This window comes from Colius striatus, chromosome 5 (assembly GCF_028858725.1).
Source record: "Colius striatus isolate bColStr4 chromosome 5, bColStr4.1.hap1, whole genome shotgun sequence".
Taxonomy (NCBI): Eukaryota; Metazoa; Chordata; class Aves; order Coliiformes; family Coliidae; genus Colius; species Colius striatus.
In genome coordinates this window covers 40,022,366-40,046,268 of record NC_084763.1, presented here as the reverse complement: position 1 = coordinate 40,046,268, position 23,903 = coordinate 40,022,366, and the positions used below count along the sequence as shown (strand labels likewise).

The 23,903-nt window shown below is 40.2% G+C and overlaps 1 protein-coding gene across 6 annotated transcripts in view; it reads right to left on the bottom strand.

Annotated features, from left to right (window-relative positions):
• Positions 1–23,903, bottom strand: part of GALNT11 (polypeptide N-acetylgalactosaminyltransferase 11) — a 55,547-nt gene that overhangs the window by 5,458 nt on the left and 26,186 nt on the right. For 4 of the 6 annotated variants that reach the window (XM_061996416.1, XM_061996415.1, XM_061996418.1 and 1 more), the window contains 6 exons: positions 21,486–21,611; positions 19,517–19,766; positions 15,965–16,082; positions 14,107–14,259; positions 11,738–11,956; positions 7,484–7,588 (listed from right to left, as the gene is read on the bottom strand). In XM_061996416.1, coding sequence (XP_061852400.1) covers positions 7,484–7,588; positions 11,738–11,956; positions 14,107–14,259; positions 15,965–16,082; positions 19,517–19,766; positions 21,486–21,611 — 971 coding nt within the window. Of the gene's footprint in view, positions 1–6,725; positions 6,921–7,483; positions 7,589–11,737; positions 11,957–14,106; positions 14,260–15,964; positions 16,083–19,516; positions 19,767–21,485; positions 21,612–23,903 lie in introns of those variants that run through there. The other 2 variants (XM_061996419.1, XM_061996420.1) reach the window with 2 other exon arrangements.

Genomic DNA, 23,903 nt, shown 5'->3' with positions numbered 1-23,903 from the left:
GAGATAAATTGTTGCTTTACCCTTCCCATAGCAAACTGATGTGCCCCATAACTGACAGGTTTGGGGCCTTCTCTGCTCCCCAGCCACACTGCTGTTGATAGCTGTGCTGAGGGAGACCACCCCTCCCCATTTCACACCATGTTGTGGCTGAAGCAACAGAAAAGGGCTTGAGCTGGACCTCGTGACCCTACACAATATCCCAGCAGCTCAGAAAGGAGAGGGAATTGCATCCAGCCCCTCTCCAAGGCCCACCTGTGTAAAGCAAGAGCACATTGGTTCACATTTGCGGCTTTGGCTGCATTTGGGTTCCTGCATTTACCTAACAGTGGAGGAGTTTCTCTGTGATCACAGTGAAATCCTTGGCAGAAGCTGCAAGGACACACTCAAGCTGTCAGTTTGTCCTCTCCCACATGCTACTTTAGCAGAAACAGGTATTTTTATCATTGGCATAGGGAAGTGTCAGGCACCTTCAGCTGCTGCAGTTGCTGCCTCGCACAGGGTTCCCAAACCTCATGGTAGAGCAAGGCAGGTGTGGCCCAGCTGAAGGTTGGGGGAAGCTGGACCAGCAGCCTGGTCTAACTGCAGAACCTTCTGGTCCTCCCTCCCTCCTTCTATGCCTTCAGGCCTGCTAAGACCTGGGCCAAGATCAGTTAGGTGAAAGAGCTGGCGCTCTTATAACCAACAGGAGACTCTGATCCCCTGCCAGAAAGCAAAGAAAGGAAGGGACTTCAGTGTGTGCACCTGCAAAGATTCTGGGGTACACAGGGGCAGGGAGAAGGAAGTATATGAAAACTGTAACTCAGCAGTGCAGAGTTCTTCATGGGCACTCCTCTTCCAGTCCTGTTTGGGTTTCACACAGCAAAATGCTGCAGTAATCCTGCCTGCTGGGTGATTTTACTGGGTTTTTTCCCCACTGAGTCTAGATCAGTTTCACACTCAAGAGCATGGAACCTCAAAACCAAGCAGTTAAAAGTCAACAAATAAAACACACTCTGATTTTTAGTTCTCTGGGTTTGTCTGATGAAACAGACAAACAGACAAAACAGCAGCCTTCAGGAGGGAGCTGTGATGTAGGACTTTGCCTCAGCTGGCCAGCACGAGTGAACAGCACAGAGCTCCTTCATTGTCACAGTGACTATTACCACACAGCAAAGGCCACTTTGAGGTAGTGCAGCTATTACACTAACACCTGCCCTAACCTCAGGAATCTGTGCCTTCTGACACACTTTTTTCTGTTTAAACCCCATCATGAGAAAGCAAACATTGCAGGATTAAACAGAAGGGGAGAACAGAGAAATGACAGGACTTGCTAGAAGAGTATTGTAATTAAAAGAAGAATAATGATGGAGCCAGATCCAAACAGCAGATGAAACTGGTGAGAATGGAGAGAGAAGACAGCAGTGACAGACAGAGCAGATTTTTAATCAAAAGCTGAGTAATGGCAAAGAATGGAAAACAGTGGTTAAATCCCATGTGAGACTTCTCCAGAAAGGAGAAGATAGCCAAAATTATTTCCAAACTAATTATGTGTTTGGTGTAGAAAACAAAGGAGAGAGGACACAAGCCCATAGTTTGGGATACATTATGGTCCACATTCTGATTAAACTATCAGTATGGACTTGCAGATTATTAACAGATTCAAGCACAAGGAAAGTAAAGCCACCCCAGAGGACTTGTTTTTGTTTTGCTATATAACTGCAAGCTTTTGCCTGCTCCAAAATTCATCAACTGCTTTGCTGCTGAAGACTGAAAAGACACCATTTAGCTCGTGTTGATACAGACTGTCAGGAGCAACAGCCCAGTATAGGAAGGAAAGATCCCCTGGCAGCCAGCACACTATCAAAGGTTTTGAATCAAGAAGGTGCCCACTTCTAAGTCATGTCTTACTCTATCCTCCTATGAATTTTCTACAAAAAAAAAAAAGCTATTATAAATATTTTAATAAAAGAAAAGGTAAGGGACAAGGTACAGGGCATTTTCATCCTGCATCCACTTCCTAATATCCACAAGAGTATCACTGTCAGGTGTTGGTTTATAAAAAATGGAATTGTGTCCAGGTCCCACCTCCCCAGGAAAGCAACACCTTTAACTGCTGTTCCCCAGAGACACGTGCTGAGGACTGCTGTGTTCCACAGGTCTAAGGAAAAAAATCACTGATCGTTTTCACTGGAATCAAAGGAAAACAGTGGGATGCAATTAGAATAGAATGAATTGTTTCTGCTTTCAAATAAAATCTAAATGACAGATGTCAGGGAAGAACCTCTCTCTGTAACAAAACTCATCACATCTGGGGTTAAATAAAGGATGTCATTTGGTGAATGCTGTAGGATTGGCCTCTATCTAGCAGCTCTTTTTTCCTCTGCCTCTCAACGCAGGCCACAGGGTAAGAGGAAAAGCGTGAAGATCCCTTCAGTCTTGGAGTGCAGTGGCCCACTCAGCTGCCAACTGACCCTCCCGAGGTTCTAGATGTCCCTACAGAGGAGTATTCACAGGACAAGGTCCAAAGTACAAACTCTGTTAACATAAACATTTTTTAATGCAGGTGCAGCATAGCAAGAACTAGGTTCTGAATTTAGTTCCCTCAAAAGGTAGTTCAGACTATTTACAAATATCAGACTGATGTTTCCAAGGGCTTCTAGTACCTTCAGGATTTAACTTCACCCCACTTAGCACAAACAAATCACCCAGGCTCCTCCTGGTTTGATTGCTAAGATGACTTTCATCTCATTTACATACAAGCAGGTAGGAACAGGGCTTCTCCTCATACAGCTTAATGAACAGTTTCAGTGATGACTGCACTTTAGCTCCTTGTGAGGACAGCAGTGTGACATCGTTGAAGACTGGACACTGGAGCTTTTTTGCCCTGTCACTGTACTACAGTTGGATCTCCTAACTGGTTTCAGGTTGCCACAGGGGTTTACAGAAGGAGTGAAGAGCGTGTCTCCTTTACTGACAAAGGAGATACACTCCTCCATAAATCCTGATATCCCAGGGATTCCCCTCTGGGATTAATTTTTACTATAATCAGGAGATATGGGGCTGTGCTACTCCATTTTTGTGTGTCTGGATTTCATAATAGATGAAATTCCTCCTACAGTGAGATTAGGTAATGTAACTAGACAACAGCTAGCAGAACTACTTACAGGAAACTGAAGTGGAAAGAGCTGAAATGGTGCCTCACCATCTAGGAAGACAGCACATACTATCATTTTATTTTGAAACATGGAGTTAACTGTGGAAGATTTGGAGTCCAGTGTCAATATTAGACAACTGTATTAAAACAAACCCTATAACCTGATCTAGGGAAAAAACAATATATCAAAGAATCTGTAGCAGAGAGAAAATGGAAACTCACTGCTCCTAGGGAATAAATACTTCAAAGTGATCCAAAATAAGCCTGGAAGAAAGCATCAGCCCATCCTTTGGCTTTTGAAGTGCAGTGGAGTGTAGCAAAAGGCACAAGTGGCCAATTGGCAAAGTTGTGTGGATATATACTCTTATTTGGTCTGCAAATTGCATTAGCTCTAGAGGAATGCACTGAACATTTTCAGTGAATACAACACAGCATCTACTACAGAAAAAGCCCTTTGTGTGACAGAAAATCCCAGCTGTGACCCATGCCATGAGAAGAAGCATTCCAGCACTTTCATCAGTTACAATCTGGTGCTTAGATTTGCACTACTATATCACCAAATCAGTTGTGAAAATTGTCAGAAACAGCAAAGTTTGGTGAGCTATAATCATGATTTTAAGCTATTGCTACTCTGAAAACCCAACATCCCCTTGAAGGTTGTTTCCAAAGCAGACACACGCTTTCTGTTGCTGATATTTCATGACAATGTTAGAGGGACTGAAGAAATGCATTCCTCAGTAGCTTATGGAACAGCAGCAAGCAGACTTACTGTGCACGTCTTCATGTGCACTCTCGCCACGTCATATCAGAAAATGAAACTAACAGCTGTGATCTAGAGGTTTGGGGAGAAAGATCTTACAGAACTGCACGTGACATCCTTCTAGATTCTGTCTCCAACACTTTTTAAAGCATGTATCCCTACATATACATATACAGGAGCATCAATAGTGTTCCAAAGCTCCCTTAAAGCTTCAGAGCCAAACTGGTGTATTTAAAAGGAAACAGTAGCAAAAAAAAATCCCCACAGCTGACAGGACTTAGAGATATTTTCTTTGGAAAAGGAACTTGGCTTAAAGCATTTAGGTCAGGAAGAAGGCAAGCATGCATTAACTGCGTGACAAACCCAATCTGCTTTCAGCTGTTAGATCACAAACACTCTCACTTGGTAGTCCTGTGTTGGCCATCACGCTTCACTCCAAAACCTGCCTTTTTAGTGTTCTTTGATGTTTCTCTTCCAAGTTTGGCAGTAACTGCTTTACTCCTCCTCCTTTATGGCAGTATCTAGTCCAAAGCCTGTTTCAGCATCCTTCTCTCCTATTCACAACCTGGTTAACGTTGGCATGATGCTTTTGGGTAGACTCTATACCACAATTTCTTACTTCCACTCTTAAGATATCTTTCAGGATGATCTTTCAACATGCTTTGATATTGTCTATCTTCCTTCAACACTGAGGTTGTGGTGTGCATAACCTCGTGCATTTTCAGCTTGGTTTCCAGAAAGAGGTCAGACACACTACTGAATCTTGGCAGTTCCTTCACAAAATCACTCTTCAAGTACAGAAGTTCTCATTCCATGATAGTCTTCTGTTTGCAAAAAACACAGTTTTTCTGCTTCTTCTGTTACCTCAGACTTCTCTGCACTGACCTTTTTTCTATAAAACCCTGGCACCTCTTCCTCTTGTGCTATTTCTAACCACAGAATTTTCATCATTTGTTCCTAAATTTGTGTTCAGTCCCCTGCATTATCTCAGACTATTTTTGTTACAGTCCCAGCTTTCATTGCAACTCAGATATAAACTTTTAATGTTTTCTAAATGCATCTCCTTCATGAGAGCCACAAAACCTCTTATCACTTTATTTTTATATAGCAAAAAGATGAACTGAATGTGACTGTCACATCAAGTCCTAGAAAAACAGCATAGTCTGCTGTGCTTGTGTAATTTTTAACCTTATTTAACGATGATCATCTAAACTTCAATTAAAAGTAATACCCATAATGGCTATACAACTGCAGGCTACATAACATCTGTTATTTCTTTTAAATCAAGGAGTTAAGTGAGAATCTGGAATTTCTTAGCAGCCATGAAGGCTAGAGAAAACAAAGCAACCATAAACTAAAGGCATCACAGACTTGTCTGTAAGACCGATCTCACTGACTTTGGAGAGTCTGGTTTCCCCACATATCTACATTTCAAGGTCAGCTCTTAAATGCACCAATCATCTACCTTACATCAAAGACCAGTTTCCAGCCAAAGACTACAAAGAAGATAATTTTCCAACTGCAATCAATGAGTCTTAGGATAGCCCAGGTTTGTTTTCCCAGTCGATTGTACCTTGCTTTGCTCCTTTAAGTTACTGAGCTACACCACCTGTTTTTCAAGGGAGGATGTTATCTACTCACAGAACAAATACAGCCTGGAAAGAGATAAACAATGATGTCTTCTTCCTATTTCTCAGGCAAAAATTACCTGGCATCAAATTCAATCAGCACCAAGTGGCATTGAAGTTATTTCCACAGAAAGCACAGCTAAGCTGTGGTACTTGCTGCTACAGGACGCTGCAAGCTTAGGAGGCCAAAATACAATTAGGCACTCATAAAAAAGCCAAAATTTTACCAAAATACCAACTTCGGCTCAGAAAAACACTGAAACTCATAAAAATGTTGCTCACAAAGTGCAGATCTGTCATCTTCCAGAGTAACTGCCTGCACTGTATTAGGCAACACACCTATAACAGGCTGTCAGGGGACAGGAGAGTGGAGCAGCTGCCTTTCCCCAGCCCTTAACCAGGCTTGCTTGTTAGGGCAAAGGCATAAACCAAATGGAAAAAAAAAAATCAGGAAAAAAAAAATATCAGCTGAAAATACCAATGAATTGAGTGTTACCAGAAATTATAGTTAAAGTCTTCCAGAAGTCAGGAAGTTTTCATAAGGAGAAGCAACAGAATTCCTTCTGCAGCCACGTGGCGGTTGACTACTTATGATACTGCAGGAAGGAGAAGGTAAACAGTAACTGCAAGGACCCATCTGTTTTTACTGTGGACACGATTCCACAGGCAGTCATTTCACTTTCTCACTCCCAGAGTGAGTGGCTCAGAAAGCAGTGGAGCACCTTTGCTTCTGTAAATGTACAATCACTGTTACATTTACAGCCTTCACATTTACAAGTCTTGCTGATCTTCTTACAGCTAAGAGAGGAGATCACACAGGAAAATCTTTATTCCCATTGCAGCCTAAATTCATTCACCTTTAACAGAGACACCTAGAATTTTGTCACAGCAGTGTTTACTCACTACTCCAGAGGCCAAGTGCAGAGGTGTGTTGCTTGGTCCTGTCAAACTGGCAACTAGAGATCATGTTTCTGGAGCCAGCCACACTTATCCAGACACCCGTTATCCCCCCTCATACTGCTTTCCTCTGTCACATGCAACTGGAGAGGCCAAAAGGAGGCAGAAGGTACTAATAGCTGACAAAGCATACAGTGTTTTGTCTGGGATTATCACAAATCATCCTGCTTCTACTGCTGCAGATTCCATGCCCTGAAAACTACTGGCCATTTCAAAAAGTATCAAGTCACCTTTGGTAAAGCTATGCTGCATTAACATCCCATGCTCCATTTATTTTGTGCCTTTGATTACTTTTCTCTTTAGAGTTTTACGCTTGAGTCCCATGGGCTGCCAAATCATTATGTTCTCAATGTAGTTCTTAGCTAGGTAAAAATCTTTACGGCATTAGGTGAAGATCTCTCTACAATGGAGACTTCTTCTTCAAGTCATGAATTTCTGTTTCCTGAAAGAACAGAAGTGGAATAGCAGATGCTTCATATAGTAATATGAAACCTGTCATTAGATTTTCAATTCCATCTCCAATTAATCCCCAGATCTACAATTTACCTGTAGCCAAATTCTAAACTCCTCAGCATTCCTTCTATTTAACCATAACAACGAATCATTTGTTCAGCCCAAACTAGATCCAGTTCAGCAGCAAAGGATTAGCTGTACAGCACACAGAGCGACAGGCTGGGGAAAGCTGGTCATAAATCTCAGTACAGGGAACTGACTGAAAGAGCTTCTACAAACGCTCAAATGTCAATCGGTGGATTATGAACCCATCAGGAGCCACTTAAGGACCGTCTTCATCCATATACAGAGATTTCAGGCCATAAAAACTGGAGATTATACTATCCAACACTCAGCATTAGTATGTATAGAGTAGCAAGCTCCAGTCTCCTCAGTCAGCCTTGTGGTTTGAAGGATACTCTGCAATCAGTCTGCTTGCTGAGAAGATGTTTTAACTAGGGCATTTTGCCAGCAGAAAAACAGACTTGTAAAATAGAATGAGGAATATCATACCTGGTTCTGGTCGTTGTAGTCACATTCCCGAACCACTACCAGGCCTCCTTTCTGACTTGGGTGGCCCTGGGACACCAGGCATTTGTTGGTTTCAAGGTGATACAACTACAACAGGAAAACAATTTGATGGGCAGAGTAAACAACAAACATTACATTCCAAAGGAACCTACAGCAATGCTCTGGAAGCTCTAGAACTCAGTGCACTACCAAAAAAACCCCAACCCTTCTTCCCTTTTAAAATACTGTTTTGTTTTTTAGATAATTTGGAGAAAAAACTAGCATGAAACACTTCCATTTTTCTTTCTAATTATATCAAGATTTGCCTCTTTTTTGGTACAACACAACCTGGCTTAGCACGTTAGCTGCACTCTGACCACTTTTTTCCCTCTTCACTCTTCATGAAAGTCTCAGGTCCCAGATACTCACTACCTCAGGAATATCAACTGTACTGTATGATCTACATTTTACTACAGTTTAGCTTAAAAATCAGTCTTCTCCTGCAGCCTCTCTTCATGAAGCAGGACCACCTCTTTCAAAAAGATATTACTTGAAAACAAACAACCTCAGAGGTCTTGACCAGCTTGAGAGTCGGGCAGAGAGGAACCTCATGAGATTCAACAAGGACAAGTGCACCTGGTGAGAAACAACCCCATGCACCAGTACAGGCTGGGGACTGACCTGATGGAGAGCAGCTCTGCAGAGAGAGACCTGGGAGTGCTGGTTGATAATAAACTAAACATGAGCCAGCAATGTACCCTCGTGGCCAAGAAGGCCAATGGCATCCTGGGATGCATCAAGAAGAGTGTGGCCAGCAGGCCAAGGGAGGTTCTGCCCTCCCTCTACTCTGCCCTGGTGAGGCCTCATCTGGAGTCCTGTGTCCAGTTCTGGGCTCCTCAGCTCAAAAGGGACAGAGAACTGTTGGAAAGAGTCCAGTGCAGGGCCACCAAGATGATCAGGGGACTGGAACATCTTCTGTATGAGAAAAGGCTGTGGGATCTGGTGCTGTTCAGCTTGGAAAAGAGGAGACTGAAGTGGGATCTCACTAATACTTAACAAGTATTTTAAAAGTGGATGTCAACAGGATGGAGTGACACTTTTTTTCCTGTAGTGTCCAGTGATAGGACAAGGGGTAATAGAAAAAAGCTGGAACACAAGAGGTTCCACTTAAATTTAAGGAAAAACTTTATTACTGTTCAGGTGAGGGAGCCCTGGCACAGGCTGCCCAGGGAGGGTGTGGAGTCTCCTTCTCGGGAGGTTTTCAAACCTGCCTGGACACATTCCTGTGTGACTTGACCCAGGTGGACCTGCCTGAGCAGGAGAGTTGGACTACATGAACTTTACAAGTCACTTCCAATCCCTGCTACTCTGTGATTCTGTGTGACTCACGTTGTTTGTAAACTGATTTTCAAGAGCATTTGAGTAACTGAAAAGCCACAGTCCCCAGCTTTGACTGATCAGGGTAGAAAATTTTACAAACATCCAAATGGTCACTCCAGTTAAATGCACCACCTGGTATGATCTTGAGTAATCCTATATCAGAGGACTAGATTCATATGTGGAGCCTGTCCTGAGATGCAAAATTGTTCACATCTACCATCAAAGCAAACAAGGAGGTTCTCAGCAATTTACCAATCTCTCTCCTCCTTTAAGCAACAATGCCCACCCTAAAAGTCATCCAATAGGTTTTCTGCAGAGTCTGAATATCAGATTGTCCTGTTGCAACAGTCAAGAATCATTAAATTCTCGACATATCCCCAGAGTTACTCAGTGAGATAAAACACCTCTTTTCTGGCTTTAAATTATACACATGCCCTGAATTGGATGGCCAGCAGGAGACTTCCTTTCAGTCTGGTTATTTTTCTTTCCCTGATGTGATGGGGATTGGGCTATTCAGGCAGCAATGGCTGCCTGCGCATCAGGAACTGCACCACACAGTCCAAGATACAGGGGGAAAGGAAATTACTCTAGCAATGGCCTTAACTCTGCCATTCCTTTCCTTGCAGTCAAGAAACCCCATTCTCTATCAAGAGACAGCCACTGGGTGTATGCATGTGTGGGAGATGGCAGGGCCTCAGATCTGGTATTCATTTCCAATCCAGACTCGAACGTAGAGGAAAAAAGGATTTGCTTTGCTGTTCTGAACTCAAGGCAAGGTTGATTAATTAGCTAGCTGCACTTCATTATGAAGACATATATAGCTGTCTTGGTATCTGTATTGATTCTACAGATTTTTAGAAACCAAAAGACACTTCTAGTAATAAAAAGAACAAACTGCTCCATCACATGACAGTAAAAATTAGAGAGTGCAAATACCAAATACTATTCTTCACTACACACCATTTCTGGAAATAGCTGTCCCAAGACACATCAACAGCCTCAAGTGCACCCTATCTCTCCTGCTCCCTACACACATCTGAAACAAATTACACTAAACCCTCTAAGTAACATTTCCTCACACCCCAGAGACTTCTAGGAGAGACCTCATTTTTATCATCCTCCACTCAACAGAAGGCTCAAACGATACAGCTACATGATTTTTATATGATTGTCCTTGTTTTTATTGGCTATGGTAATCAGCATTTGATAATGTTGTTAAGAACTGTCACAATTTGTGATCATTACAGTTCTTCCCAGCTGTCAAACCAGCACTAATCTCTGGCTCAATTACTTTTTGAGAATAAACTAGGAGTTGGTGTGATTCATCTCAAATCTTAGAGTCTGACATGCAGTGGTGACATTGGCCAATCACTCTGTTCCTTGCAGGCATCTGGAAATATTTTATACAATTTTATACAATTCTCAGAGTCAAAGCTGATTCCCTCACACAATGCTGGGTATAATTCTTGAACCTTGGAGAAACAAGCCAAGAAACAAGCATTTTTCTGTGTCGTCTCCCCCCTCTTAAAGGCTGCACAAAGGGTTTTTTCCAGATTAAACCATGGGAAATTATTGCTAGGATTTCCCCTGAAGTGTTGCTGATCCCTCAAGAAGCCTGCCCCACATCTCAAATTCATTAGTTAATAACTTCTGCCTGAATGAAAACAGTAAGCTATTAAATTTAACAAAAAAAAAACAACCCCTAAACCAACTAAATAACAACAAAAATAAAAGAGGTCTGACTAGGAGAATAACCACATTTAACAACTATGGGAGGGAACTGGCCCAGGGGGTTAGTTTTATGCAGGCAAACTACGCATGTTTGCCTTAACAAGTAACTTCATGGTTTGGCTGGGACATGATTATTTTTAAAATTGCACAAATTGTGGATTTGCAGAGAGCTGCTTCCAAGGAAAAAAAACCCCACAACCCAATGATGTTAACAGGTTCTGCATGAATTCAGGTCCCCCAGCTTGAATCTACTTGTAAGATGAGCAACTGTCGACAGCTACTGCAGCCTGCGCTACCTCATGGAGAGGGCTACATCACTATTTAATACTTCATAGAGAAGACCTTTGAATAAACTAGTTCATATACATATAGATGATGGTTAGTCGATTCTCTTTTCTTTCACACAGAATTCTTTGAGAAAGTCTTGGGTTTGAAAAAAGCAATTATTTTTGGGAAGCATAAAAAAGCACACATCACTAACTTGGCACTGGAGAGAACAGATCCAACTGTATTCTTGCCTGCATACAAACCTATAAAGATAGGTGTCAGAGCTAAGGCATGAATTTAATCATGACTTCCCTCATGAATACATGCAAAAAATTATCTCTTCACTTCTACTTTGAAGAAAAAAAGGAAAAAGCTCACTTTTTGTTCATTATCAACCAGTCAAGACTAGAAAAGCCATCATCAGTCTCAGATGCAAATGTTCATCTTTGCAGAAAATTATCCATTAAAAGCAATGAATTTAGAAACTAATGATACTGTGCTCTTATAAACCATCAAGGTTTGAATATGAGGCAAATTTTCTCTGTCCAAATCTATTTTCAGAACCAACAGCCATGAAAGCATATTCTAAAGGCATCAAAACTTCCTAACTCTGAGCTTTGAGGTGAGAAACTTCATTGAGCAGCATCTAGCCTGAAGATGACACAAAATAGAGATCAGAGAGAAACTGATTTCCCTTTGTCTAAAGACACAAATTTAGTTATGTTGAAGACAGCTTGTTGCAAAAGCAAAACTCTATGCTCTATGGAGTCACACTATTTTTCCTGTATTTGAGCAAATCTTTCAGAAAGAATCTCAAAATAATTAAAACACCAAACAAAGCAACCCAGAATTCTATGTTTTTACCAAGTTTTCTCTTACCCTTCCACGCTGGATTATTTTCGGTCGTTTCTGTGCTCTATTAATAAAAACTGGCTGTGGAGCTTTGGCATTGGGCCCAGATATTTGCATCTCAGGATAGATATTATCTAAGTACCACTTAAATGACTTGCAGCTCAATCTTTTTCTCAGTTCTACTCGGTCAGTAATATTTCCATAGTTTCTCATCCTCAGCTCGGGTCTCAAAGCAAAATACTGTTCCTGTATGCAAGAGAAACAGGTTGGGGCAAGGGAAAAAAAAATTCAGATTATGGATTTTTCCTGTTTGCAGAACTCCCAAAGTTTCATTGAATTTTTGTTAGTGCTTTCAACCATGAGGTTTGAAACTAGCATCAGGAAATTCTAGTGTTTAGACTGGCACTGGATTGAGAATTATCCTGCCTAACTCCAAACTAATCTTTCTAGATTACCTTTTTTGAGGAAGACATGTCTTGGGCATGACATCTGCTGATATTTTTCAGATGTCAACTTGAGGAAGAAACAACAGTCCCCACACTCCACTAGCGATAAAAGCATCCTAGAGTCCCTAAGTCAGAAACAAATGTGTATATCATCCTGCTCATCATTCGGCAAGGGTTTCTTTACATTCGATTGTCCGACTGATTGCTTTCATTGCTGTGCGGTTCAAGTGCATTTTCCTATTTATCTGCAGCATCTCCAGAAGGGCTCCTACAATGTTATTTTTACATGCTTTAATGTATGATTATCCTCAGAATTTCACCTGCTTAAGCAAGGACAGATTAAGATTCCAGCTCAATCTTTTTTGCTGTTCAATTTCAATGCAGAGACAATGGGGACAAACAGGAAATCCTATGTACAAAGTGGTATGAATACTACTACTAAAACCAAAAGAAATATCCCCTTCTACAGTCTTTAATTCCAGCTAGATTTACAGAGCCCATGGAAAAGGCATTTGATTTTGCACTCTTTTACTAGATGTTATTTAGAAATTGGTTTCCAAGGCACTGAGCTATGGAATTTAGTTGGATTAATCTCTAGTAGATATATGGAATGTATTTACTATACTGTGGTTCTGACAGTTTGCAATTACCTACTGCTGCTATCTCTGATATTCAGTTGACAGCATCATCTCAAAACAAATCACCCATCTGTCCTTATTGAGATCTAGAAGCATTTGGACACGCTTGATGTATCATTGCTATTTTAATGGCAGGGGAAGCACTCAGTACACTGAACTGTTGGACAACTGAGGAAATTTGCAGACAGATTAGACACCACTATCAGGACTTGGTCTGCTTCAAAAAAGTACCTCTGTTATTTCAACTGCCTCTTTCCTGGTTAACATTCTAGTTTTAGTATCCTACCTGTTCTGCATTACCTATATCCATTGTATATGGGAACTTACTATTTCTATAGTTTGCTTTTGACAGTTTTGAAGTTTTGCTGTTTCTCTTCCATTATGTCGTTTTACTTACTAATTGTTGTTAATTGCTCTTTGCTGCAAAACTCGTCCTTAAAGTCTTATATTTGCCTTATTCATCATACATTCACTTCAGTAAATTGTACTTGAATAGCTCCAAATATTTGCATTACACTTAGAAAAACAAAAACATTTCCAGGCTTGCCTTCCATACACACATCTGTCATAATGACAGTCTCTGGCAACTATCAGAGAATTAGAGTAGAAACAGCTGGAAGTATAAGAGACTGTTAAAAATCAGTAGTTTAAGTCCTTGTTGGACAAAGCAGTATTAGCTAGAAATCATAAAAAAAGAATAATTTCTAAGCTTCAGATAAAGCCATCATTAATCACAAGCCAACTGTGCTGAGACACCAATAAAAGTGACAGATCAAATCTACCAATGCATTATAGAGATGGAGAACGGAGAGAAAAATTGAGGAACCTATTAGGGGTCATTAAACTGACTGAACATCAAGGATGGGGTCTGAAACATAAAACTCTAAAGTATATAAACTTAATAAAATACATCTTGTATAGAAATTGTAGTGCCCACAGGAGCTCGCCACATGGTCTTGCAGGTCAAAATATATGGAAACCCCTGAAAGCATACAGCAGTACATGGCTGCCATGTAATAGTGATTTGGACACAAAGCGACATATAGGGTTTACAAGAACTCATTCATCATCTTTTCTTCATTAAAAAAGGCATTAAACTGAATTGCCTGCAGCCAGAAGTAGTAACAGAGAAGAGATTTGAGGGCTCAAAAGCAATCCTACAGAACTGTTAATTTTCAAATAAAAATTAACATTAGGAAATCAGACTACAGGAGAAAGATCCCACCAGAGGCGCTAACAGAACCCACTGTGATAACAGCCCTTTAACAAGCCAGTTGATAACCTTACTTCATGACCTACAAGTGCCTCCTACCTTATATTCATCCATCCACACATGTGCCAGCCTCAGTGAGTTATGAGCCATAGTGTCCTGTCCCCCTGGTGAGCCATACGGACGCCTTTTACGGAAAATGTGTCCCACCCTGGAGCAGGGGATGATCAGAAGTCTACCACCACACATCCAGATCTGGCCACAGAGAAACAGAACATACCTTACAGCACGTGTACTGACAAGGAATGCTTAGGTTTATACAGGACGAGGTGCCAGAAATGTTGACCTACATGACATGCTTCCTGACAAATGAAATTGTTAGCTCTTCAGGTTAGAAAAGACTATTTTTGTCATAGGACACTTTCCATGTAACACATCTATCAGAAGACATTGAAATATATGGGCTGTGATTCAACTTGCAAATTAGGACACCTAAAATTTATTTGCCTACATGAAAATTACATGTCCATGCTTCCATGACAGATAACGAAGATCAGTCAATATCATCAAGGGAGCCTGGAGAGCTTTTCAATTGAGTATAAGCACCTATATTACACAGGTGCTTGTTTCTTCTTAGTATATTGGAACTCAGATATGCTGTTCACATTCAGATGCTTTAGTCCAGCTCCATTGCACCCAAGATCTAGGCTTCATTTACACTCTACTTTATTTTTTTTTAATTTATTTTAAAAACTTCAGCTTCCAGCAAATCATCATCATTGGCCTGCTGTTGGACTCCTCTCATTGCAGAAAAACCTTCCCATGTTAGAAGTTTATAATCAAGTTGCTTTTAAAACTCCTCCTGGAGAAGATAAAGATTAAACTTTTTTACAATTCTCCCCCAGGGAAACAGCGCTTCCAGACGTTACAAAGCTCTCTGAATATACTGCAATTTTCCAAGCCCTTTTTATTGGAACTGTGTATTACATAGTAACAACAATTATTTCCTCACACTCCATATAATCAGATGTCTAATAACTATATTTTGTGCTGAAAACTTGAAAGATCTTGTTTATCTAGTATACACCTCTTTAAAGTCACTCAAACATACAAAATGACAGTTCTTATTTTTCATTTTTAATCTTGATTTCTCTGATGACTCAATTGGACAGATTCCTTTAAACTTGGGGGGGGGCTGTGTGTTTGGTTGGGAGAGTATGTTTATTTCACTTTTAATACTCTTTTCATCTCAAATATGAAAGCACATTTTCAGGCACTCTCTTCTCAAACCTGTTGATGAATCCACTTTATAAAAGCAAAGAGGTAAACATGACATTAAGCACAAAAAGTTGGGGTTTTTTTCAGTGGAGTCACAGGGAAGATAAGATAAAATACAAGAAGCCCAATGAAGTATCACTTTCCATTTCCTGATTATGACTTCTCCATTATTTTTCTAACCAAGCTGACTCCTCCACATGACTCTAAGTAGTTACAAAAAAAATAAAATCTACATTTCCAGGTTGTCAAAAAGGAAGCTGAAACACCTGGAAACCATCATACACATCTAAGGAAATAAGTTTCCTTATTATCAATGTTGCTGTAAGCCACACACATTTTTAACCAACTTGTGAAATTTATTAGACATTGCTTATGAATTAACTTCGAAATGTTCATCATTATTCTTTTCATATGCTTCTCTCTAGATATTATGAAACGCTCCACTAAAAAGACACGAACATTTAACTGTAGACCTCAAAATTCTCTTCAATCTTCCCATTAAAGTGTAACTTGAAGATTACTGTAAAGGCAGTTACTGAGCACTGAAGGCATCCTTCCTGAGAACAAAAGTGCCAATTTCTGTGTGTTAATAGCTATTCCAGTGCTAAAGAAACTGTACATTAGGAAGAGAAGCAGACAGACACTGAGGTTCATATTCTAATACACACAAAAACTAGATTACCCGAAAAGATATTTCCAGATTTTCCCCTCCCCAGATGTCCATGCCACTGTCATACTGCCCAAGCTCATTGAAGTACTCGCGATCCATGGCAAACAGGCCTCCAGCCATAGTGGGTGACCTAAAAAGGAACATTGAAAGAAGCTGATTTTGTTTTAGAGAAAGAAAAAAAAAAAATCAACACAATAATTTTAGCTGAAATCTGCCAGTCCCAAAGCTTACACTTAGACCAAATAATACAATATAAACCTTGCAGATGCTAGAAGTCAAAGCTCAGAACATTTTCAAAAGCAGATCTGCACATGGTATTTATGATCTTTCATTATTCATTATTCCAATACTTATAAAGCATATTTCTTTGTAAACTTGAGGAAAAGGGATACAATAGGGAAAGAGGTTTAAAGTGGCCCTGATTCTCCTAAGAAAATTAAAAGAAATTAGAAAGCAAAAACTGCAAGTTTGGAGTCCATCAAGTTTTCTATGATGAAACTTAGGAGCTGCCTTTAATTAGATCTGTCTTTAGCAGAAGATATTTCCCCTGCAGTTACAGACACACTTGCACACAGTAGTGTGCTCTTCTCCCTCTTATAGGGGCAAATTATACAGCTTGGGCTTTACTGAACTGCAGAAAGAGCAGAATCTAGACTATACATTACTTTCCCATATTAAATTAGATCAAGAAATAAGGTGTAACTTTAAATTCTAAAAGCCAGGAAGCCGCTAAAAGAAATGCTACTCTGTCTCATAGATAGAACTTAAATACCAGGAGTAGCATTGTTTCAGCCCTGAGGCAATGATCAGTTTATTGGTAAGTTATTTGCAGTTTGTATATTTGCATAGACCTTCTCTTCATAATTTCCCAGATTTTTGCCTTGCCTGTGTGTGACTAGAATGGTGTTCTGTTTGGTAAACATCTGTATATAATTCCTATTGTAGAGTCTCTAGATCAAATTCTTAATGTATCACAAAGTTATAATATGTGGATGCCCCAGAAGAGTATAAAAAGGAGAAAAAGCACTACATAAATACATGGTATGACAGTTGGAACATAAAATGGAAGAGGCTTGTACTCATCCCTGTTAACAAAAAACTGTAATGAAACAAAGCTTAAGTCTGGATTTCCTTGCTTGTTCTCACATAATTTTCTACTATAGTTTCTGTCACTTTAAAACCTGGGTTGAAAGGTTGCTCTTGAGTTTTCCATCCCCAACACTAAAATATTTCATTATGAAAGTCTCTAAAATGTCAAATATGATACTCTCCATTTGACGAAAAGCCATTTTCAAAGGTTAAATAGCAATCTAGCTTCTTTTCCAAAGCAGGCAGAGACTTCTACCTAGGAAAAGTCACTTTCACACTCAGAAAATGTAATATTTTTAGATTATTAGACTCCCTTTAACTATAAAGTTCTCTGCATTTTCCATGGGATTTTTTTCCTAAAAAAAAAGTGAGTTGAAGGAATGAAACAGTGTTGAACACAGCAAGAACCAATCTTCAGGCATTCCCCAGATTAACCGTTAACAAAATACAGATTTTAAGACTTTATGTGCTGGCTCTCCTCTCATTTTCCCAGTCTGCTCTTTCCCATAGAGCTTCAGAAACTGCCACAGTGACACTTTCCACTCTCAGGTAACTTAAGAAGTTTCCTGGCTCCTCAGACTAACTCTTGTGATGGGTAGATATGGAAAAACTAACTGCAGAGCTGTCAGACAGCAACAGAGAACCTTGTGCTGAAGCTGCAGGTGTCAGCCTGAAATGTTCCTCATTTAGTCCAAGACAACAGAATGAAGGAGGGATGACTCAACTTCTGACAGAAAAGTACTCCACTATTTGCATGGAGTCAGTTTGTAAAAAAGGTAAAAAACTTCCACCTTACGAACTTGAATTATGTATTGAGATGCCTGCAAGTAGAAAAGTACAATCAGCTTCTTGCCATTACTCAACAAGCATCGGCCCTTCTCTTGAAGGGATTCACGCTGGGACAGCTTCTACTCATGTCTGATCCATGTGTGTCTGCTACTAAAAAAAGTGTCTACTGACACAGTTTTATAACTGTTATGTGTCCAGGAGGAACCAGATACTGCCAGCTCTGTACAGGCAAGATGGTTAAGAGTAAAGAAGGTAAGTTATGAAGCTTTACCAAGACTTTTGTTTCAGAACAACTCAAAAGACTGCAAAGACAACATGGACAGGCTTCCAACAGATGGTTTTAGGCATTTGCCACATTGTGCAAAAAGACAAGTCATATTTTAAGGATGGTTTTCACATCCATGTTTGTTCATTTAGGAAGTATTATGACAAAATAATTGCTTGTTTGATGAAAAATATAAATGGAACCTAAAAGAAAAAGAATTATTTTGACATAAAAAATTACCATGTGCTCTGATGTTCTCTCGCTTCAGCTAGGAAGCCACCTCCCTACCACCCAAAACCATATTTTCCCAAACTAGCAATTCTTCAGCATTTCATCACAGAAATCAGAGAGCCAGCATTAGTGGGACATGCAGTCTATTTCTAGCACAAACAGAGTTATCAAAATCGTCATTAAGCTTAATGACATCGGCAAACTGGAAACAAACATCAGTGCATAGCTCAAAAGTAAAATTATTTGGATGGATTTAATACAAAACAGAGTAAGTTCCTTAAGATTTCTATCTTTAACAAAAGCTGCTGTTTCTATAAGCATTCTTTAAAAGTGTGCTTTCTTGACCTAATAGGAGTTATATCTAATTGGTGAGCAAATGTAAGAAATTAAACTAAAATAGGCAATAATAACCAAAATTATTTCTAAGAAACAAGTCAGATATTTGATAGTAAATTAAACATGAGTCAGCAGTGTGCCCTCATGGCCAAGAAGGCCAATGACATCCTGGGATGCATCAAGAAGAGTGTGGTCAGCAGGTCGAGGGAGGTTCTCCTCCTGCTCTGCTCTGCCCTGGTGAGGCTTCATCTGGAGTTCTCATCTGTCTAGTTCTGGACTCCCCAGCTCAAGAGGGACAGAGAAGTACTGGAGAGAGTCCAGTGCAGGGCTATCAAGATGATCAGGGGACTGGAACACCTTCCTTACGAGGAAAGGCTGCGGGAACTGGGGCTGCTTAGTCTGGAGGAGACTGCAGAGGGGTCTCATTAATATTTACAAATATTTAAATGGTGAGTGTCAGGAGGCTGGAGAATCACTTTTTCATTTTCTATCTAGTGACAGGACAAGGGGTGATGGAAAGGAGCTGGAACAGAAAAAGTTCAATTTAAACTTAAGGAAAAACTATTTCACTGTTGAGATGAGGGAGCAGTGGCACAGGCTGCCCAGGGAGGGTGTGGAGTCTCATTCTCTGGAGGTTTTCATAACCTGCCTGGACACATTCCTGTGACCTCATCTAGGTAGACCTACTTTAGCAGGTGGGTTGGACTAGATGATATTTAGAGGTCCCTTGTGACCCCTACCATTCTGTGGTTCTGTGATTTGACAGGTTAGGCACCTTCTTCTAAAACTAAACTCCCAGATAACACTCCAAAACATTTAAGTAAGAGATTCACATCACATAGGAGGAACCTTACTTGATTGGAGCAGTGGCTCCCTCAGGTCCTTCCAGTTCTGACAAAGGAACAAGATCCCACTTAAAGTGCAGGCCCCAGTTAAACCCTCCACGCACAACTGGGGAAGAGCTGTAGGTAAGTGTGTCGGCACTGATTATGTCAATCACGGGGCACACCACCGTCCTGTGATCTTCTCTGATGGGAGTCAACAGAGGTTGTAACCACATCTCGTTCACCTCACAGTGACTGTCCAGGAAGACCAGCACTTTCCCTACAGAGGCCAAAGCACACAAAACACAAACATCCACGGTAACATGGAACACAAAAACACAATGGCAATTACATCGGCAGCAGAGTTACCAGCAGTATCCTCACCAGGCTGAGCAACAGAGGGAAAACACCATCTGCACTCAGAAGCACTGACAAACCAGAGACTCCACAGGGATTAGTTCAGCCAAAGGCAGAAGGTAGATCCTGACTATTACTAATTGCTCAAGTGAGCCCTTATTTTCATTTCTCTGGCAGGGTTTTCTACCCAGATTTCAGCTGAGCTACTCTACTTTAAATGAAAGACCATTAGACCAGCACTCTAAGGGCCAGGAGGTGCACTTGTCCTACGCAGAGCACCTCCCACACCTGAGTGAGACCACCGAGACCGCCAAGTATGACAGATACTGGGCTGGATGAATTATCCACATGGCAAAGTTGGTTTTCTCCACTGACTAATTTCCTTGGGCTCATTTCATATCACACATCAGCATCCATTCAGTTACTGTTACAGCCAAGATCTGTAGATTTTAAACCAAGTAATCTGCATTCATCCACAATATTTCAATTCCTGAGTATAAATTAACATAGAGCATCTCCCTCTTTCATTAGCTCTAGAGTGGTTGTGTACTCATACCAGTTTAAAAGGACAGTGAAAGCTCTAAAGAGGCATAGAAAACTCCACCCACATTAGACCAAGCAACACTTTAGTCCTATCAGTTTACATTGATTCATGAGACAACTTGAAAGGTTCAGTTGGTTTAAAGAATCATCTAAGTTTTTATATGGCACAGTAGAACACATACATAACACTAGAGTAACATGGAAGAGGTGGGGAATCAGCTTTGAAACAGAAATATAAGTCATTAACAACAGATGATTTTTGACTGAGGAGACAAAAAAAAAAAAAAAAAAAAAAGGCTCCCACAGATCAGAAGAGCAAGAAAATGACTTTAAATTGAACTAACTCAAATGAATTCCAGCACAGCTTGGAAAGCACAGGCACAATTTTTTCCTCTGCATTATACCATTACAATGCTAATGAATAAAGATCAATTAAGAAGTTTTATACTTTCTTAGACGTCAAAGAATTTAACCAGAAGCACATTAAGGCAAAAGGCACACAGTGTATATGTAAAGTACCAAGTACTGTTTATTCCAATTAACACTCCCTGCAACAACCAAAAAGCTTGTGCAGCAAACACAAAAATTAGATTGGCAGATTAGAAATCAGATTACAGTGTACCTTAATAAGGCAGCAGATTGCCATTTTAAAGCAACAGTTTTCACATGAAACGTGCAGAAAATACTCTGCAACCACTATATCTAGCACAGATGGAGAGGGTCCTAGGACAACATTCTTTCAGGAATAGGGAAAAACTCTACATTGTGTCATTTCACAAATCAACAGTTCAGACGAGGTTTAAAAGTCAAGAAGTCATTGTTTGGGTGACTTAAGTACATCTTTCCCCTCTTACACAGCATTATAATTAACTTTAGGAAATCTAACTATAAAAACAGTGAATTTATTATACCTACTCTATATTTACATGTCAGCAAGTATCAAGATCTTCTTGCTTCCTTCTCACTGAGCAATAGAAAAACCTCATGACAGGACTAACTGATGAATGTTTGACCAGCGAGAGCTGCACTACAGAAACAGAAGTCACCCAATTAACATACAGTCAAATTATGGAAGGAAAAGAGAAACAAGAAAGTGTACCTGTGGCATGAGAAGCTCCGATCATCCTGCCCCGAATCAAGCCTTCCCGCTTCTCATTTCTTACCAATTTTGTGGTTTTTGGAAGGTGAGTTTTAACATATTCACCCAAGTCTTTCTTCAAGTCATCTGAGAATTAGAAAACACAGGTTTCAACAAGAGGATGGAAACTATGAAAGCTTTGTTTCAAGTCCCAAGACGTTCATCCCAAAAAGGGCCAAAAATGTGATGAAAAGGCTACCTGAATACAGTACAGCTTCAAACCAGGAGTACTAAGAGGACAGTCAACCATTCCACATCCCACACCTGCCCTCCAGTCCCTGTGGCCTTCTTTGTTGCTTTAGTCACACATTTTCCTACCAACTACTTCACTTTCATGTAGCAGATAAAAGCATTGTGGAAATCCCCATGAACACAGCAGGTACATACTCTGCACTAAAGAGGGTGATGGGCCCTATGACTGGGCTTTTCATGGGGTGCATTTCTGATGATAAGCACTTTCTTATATTTTCCCAACTAACTTTTTATGCACTGTCATTGTCTCAGGTTTTGCATTTCACCTTGATTTCCTGAATACAGACTGGACTGTTATCTTTTTACTCTGTTTATAAAGCCTTTAGTACAATATGACTCAAATTAACTAGAACTACTAGACTCTAAGCTTAAAGTAATTACTGCTGCTAAAAAAATTACTGCTGCTATGCCTTTCACACAGGTAAGTGATTTCAATTACTATGTTCCATATCTGTGTCACAAAAGCCAAACAATAGAAATCTAGGGTGAGATTCGGGGAGTTATTATTTCAAACTACTGAATTACAGACAATTTGCTGTTCTTCTGTTCTTCACTCACTTCCTCTGTGCAGAATAATGCCTCCAGTAACAGTCTACAACATATCCTGTATGGCTTGTATGGCTTGTGTGACCAGCAGGACCAAAGAAGTGATTACTCCCCTATACTTGGTGCTGGTGAGGCCACACTTCAAACACTGTACTCAGTTCAGGGTCCCTCACTACAAGACACTGAGGTGCTGCAGCATACCCAGAGATGGGCATCAAAGTTCATGAAGAGTCTGGAGCACAAGTCTGATGAGGAGTAGCTGAGGGAGCTGGGAGTGTTTAGTCTGGAGAAACGGAGCCTGAAGGGAGACATGATCACTCTCTCCAACTATCTGAAGGGGAGCTGCTGGTCAATCTCTTCTCCCCAGTAATCAATGACAGGACAAGAGGAAATGGCCTCAAGTTGCACCAGGAGAGGTTTAGATTGGAGATTAGAAAGAAATTCTCCACTGAGAGAGTTAAGGCACTAACACAGGCTGCCCAGGGAGGTGGTAGAGTCCCCATCCTCACAGACATTTAAAAGACACGCAGATGAGGTGCTGAGAGACGTGGTTTAGTTTAGTGATGGGTTGTGCATCATTAAGTTAGTGGTTGGACTCAATGATCTTAAAGGTCTTTTTCCAACCAAAATGATTCTATGATTCTATTCCACAACAGGTAAAGCCCAAATCAGGGAGCAAGAGGTTGTACTAGAAAAAGAAATCCTGCCTTGCAGCTAAGGGAAAGAAAAATGTAACCGTGGGCTCAGCTGAGCTATGGGAATGGCTGCTTAGCTGGTAATAAGCCTGTCCGTGTTTGAGCATAAGAAATTTAAAATAAAAATTAAAAGAAAAAAAAAAATCAAAGAAGCATAGAGATATTAAACATAATTTGCCCAATCTCACATGAGATCCATGGCCCAGCCAAAGCCTCTGCTCATTTCCTCAGTCACCAAAACAGCTTTACCTTTCTTCAGCTGTACAACTTCATCTATTAATAATTAAGCAGTAGTGCAAACATCATTGCTGCTATCATCACTGAGAGTAGGAATTCTCTGTATAAACATCTTTTCCCATCTTCATCAACAAAACATGCTCATTTGGTTAGAAAGGCAAAGGTAGCTACTTGAACGTTTTGAACCTAATTTGGTCTCCCAACTAGCCACAGAACACAAGAGTGATGGTATTACTGCCTAAACATAGACATTAACTGAATGTATTACTGTATTCAAAAGACTGAGTTTTGAAGTAAGTTTACTTCTGAATGCAAGGGTTACAAAACTTTGAAACAACAAATTGCACAAGAGACTTTGTAGCAAACAGCCAGCATTGCTTTCAACACAGAACAACAAAACAAGCTTTTAAATATTATGCACTCTTATCAGCAAGGGACAGAGTGTTTGATCCTTGTTCTCTCTTGTATCTTAACTTTTGATCTGACCTTATAGAAATGAACTAACATAAGAAGAGAATTTCACTCTATTTCATACATATCTAATCAGTCTCTTAGAGCAAGTGAGACCTTAACCCAGATACCAAGATGATGAGACCAAGAGAGGTACTTACGTGTGCTAAAAAAATACAACTTGAAAATATTTTATAAA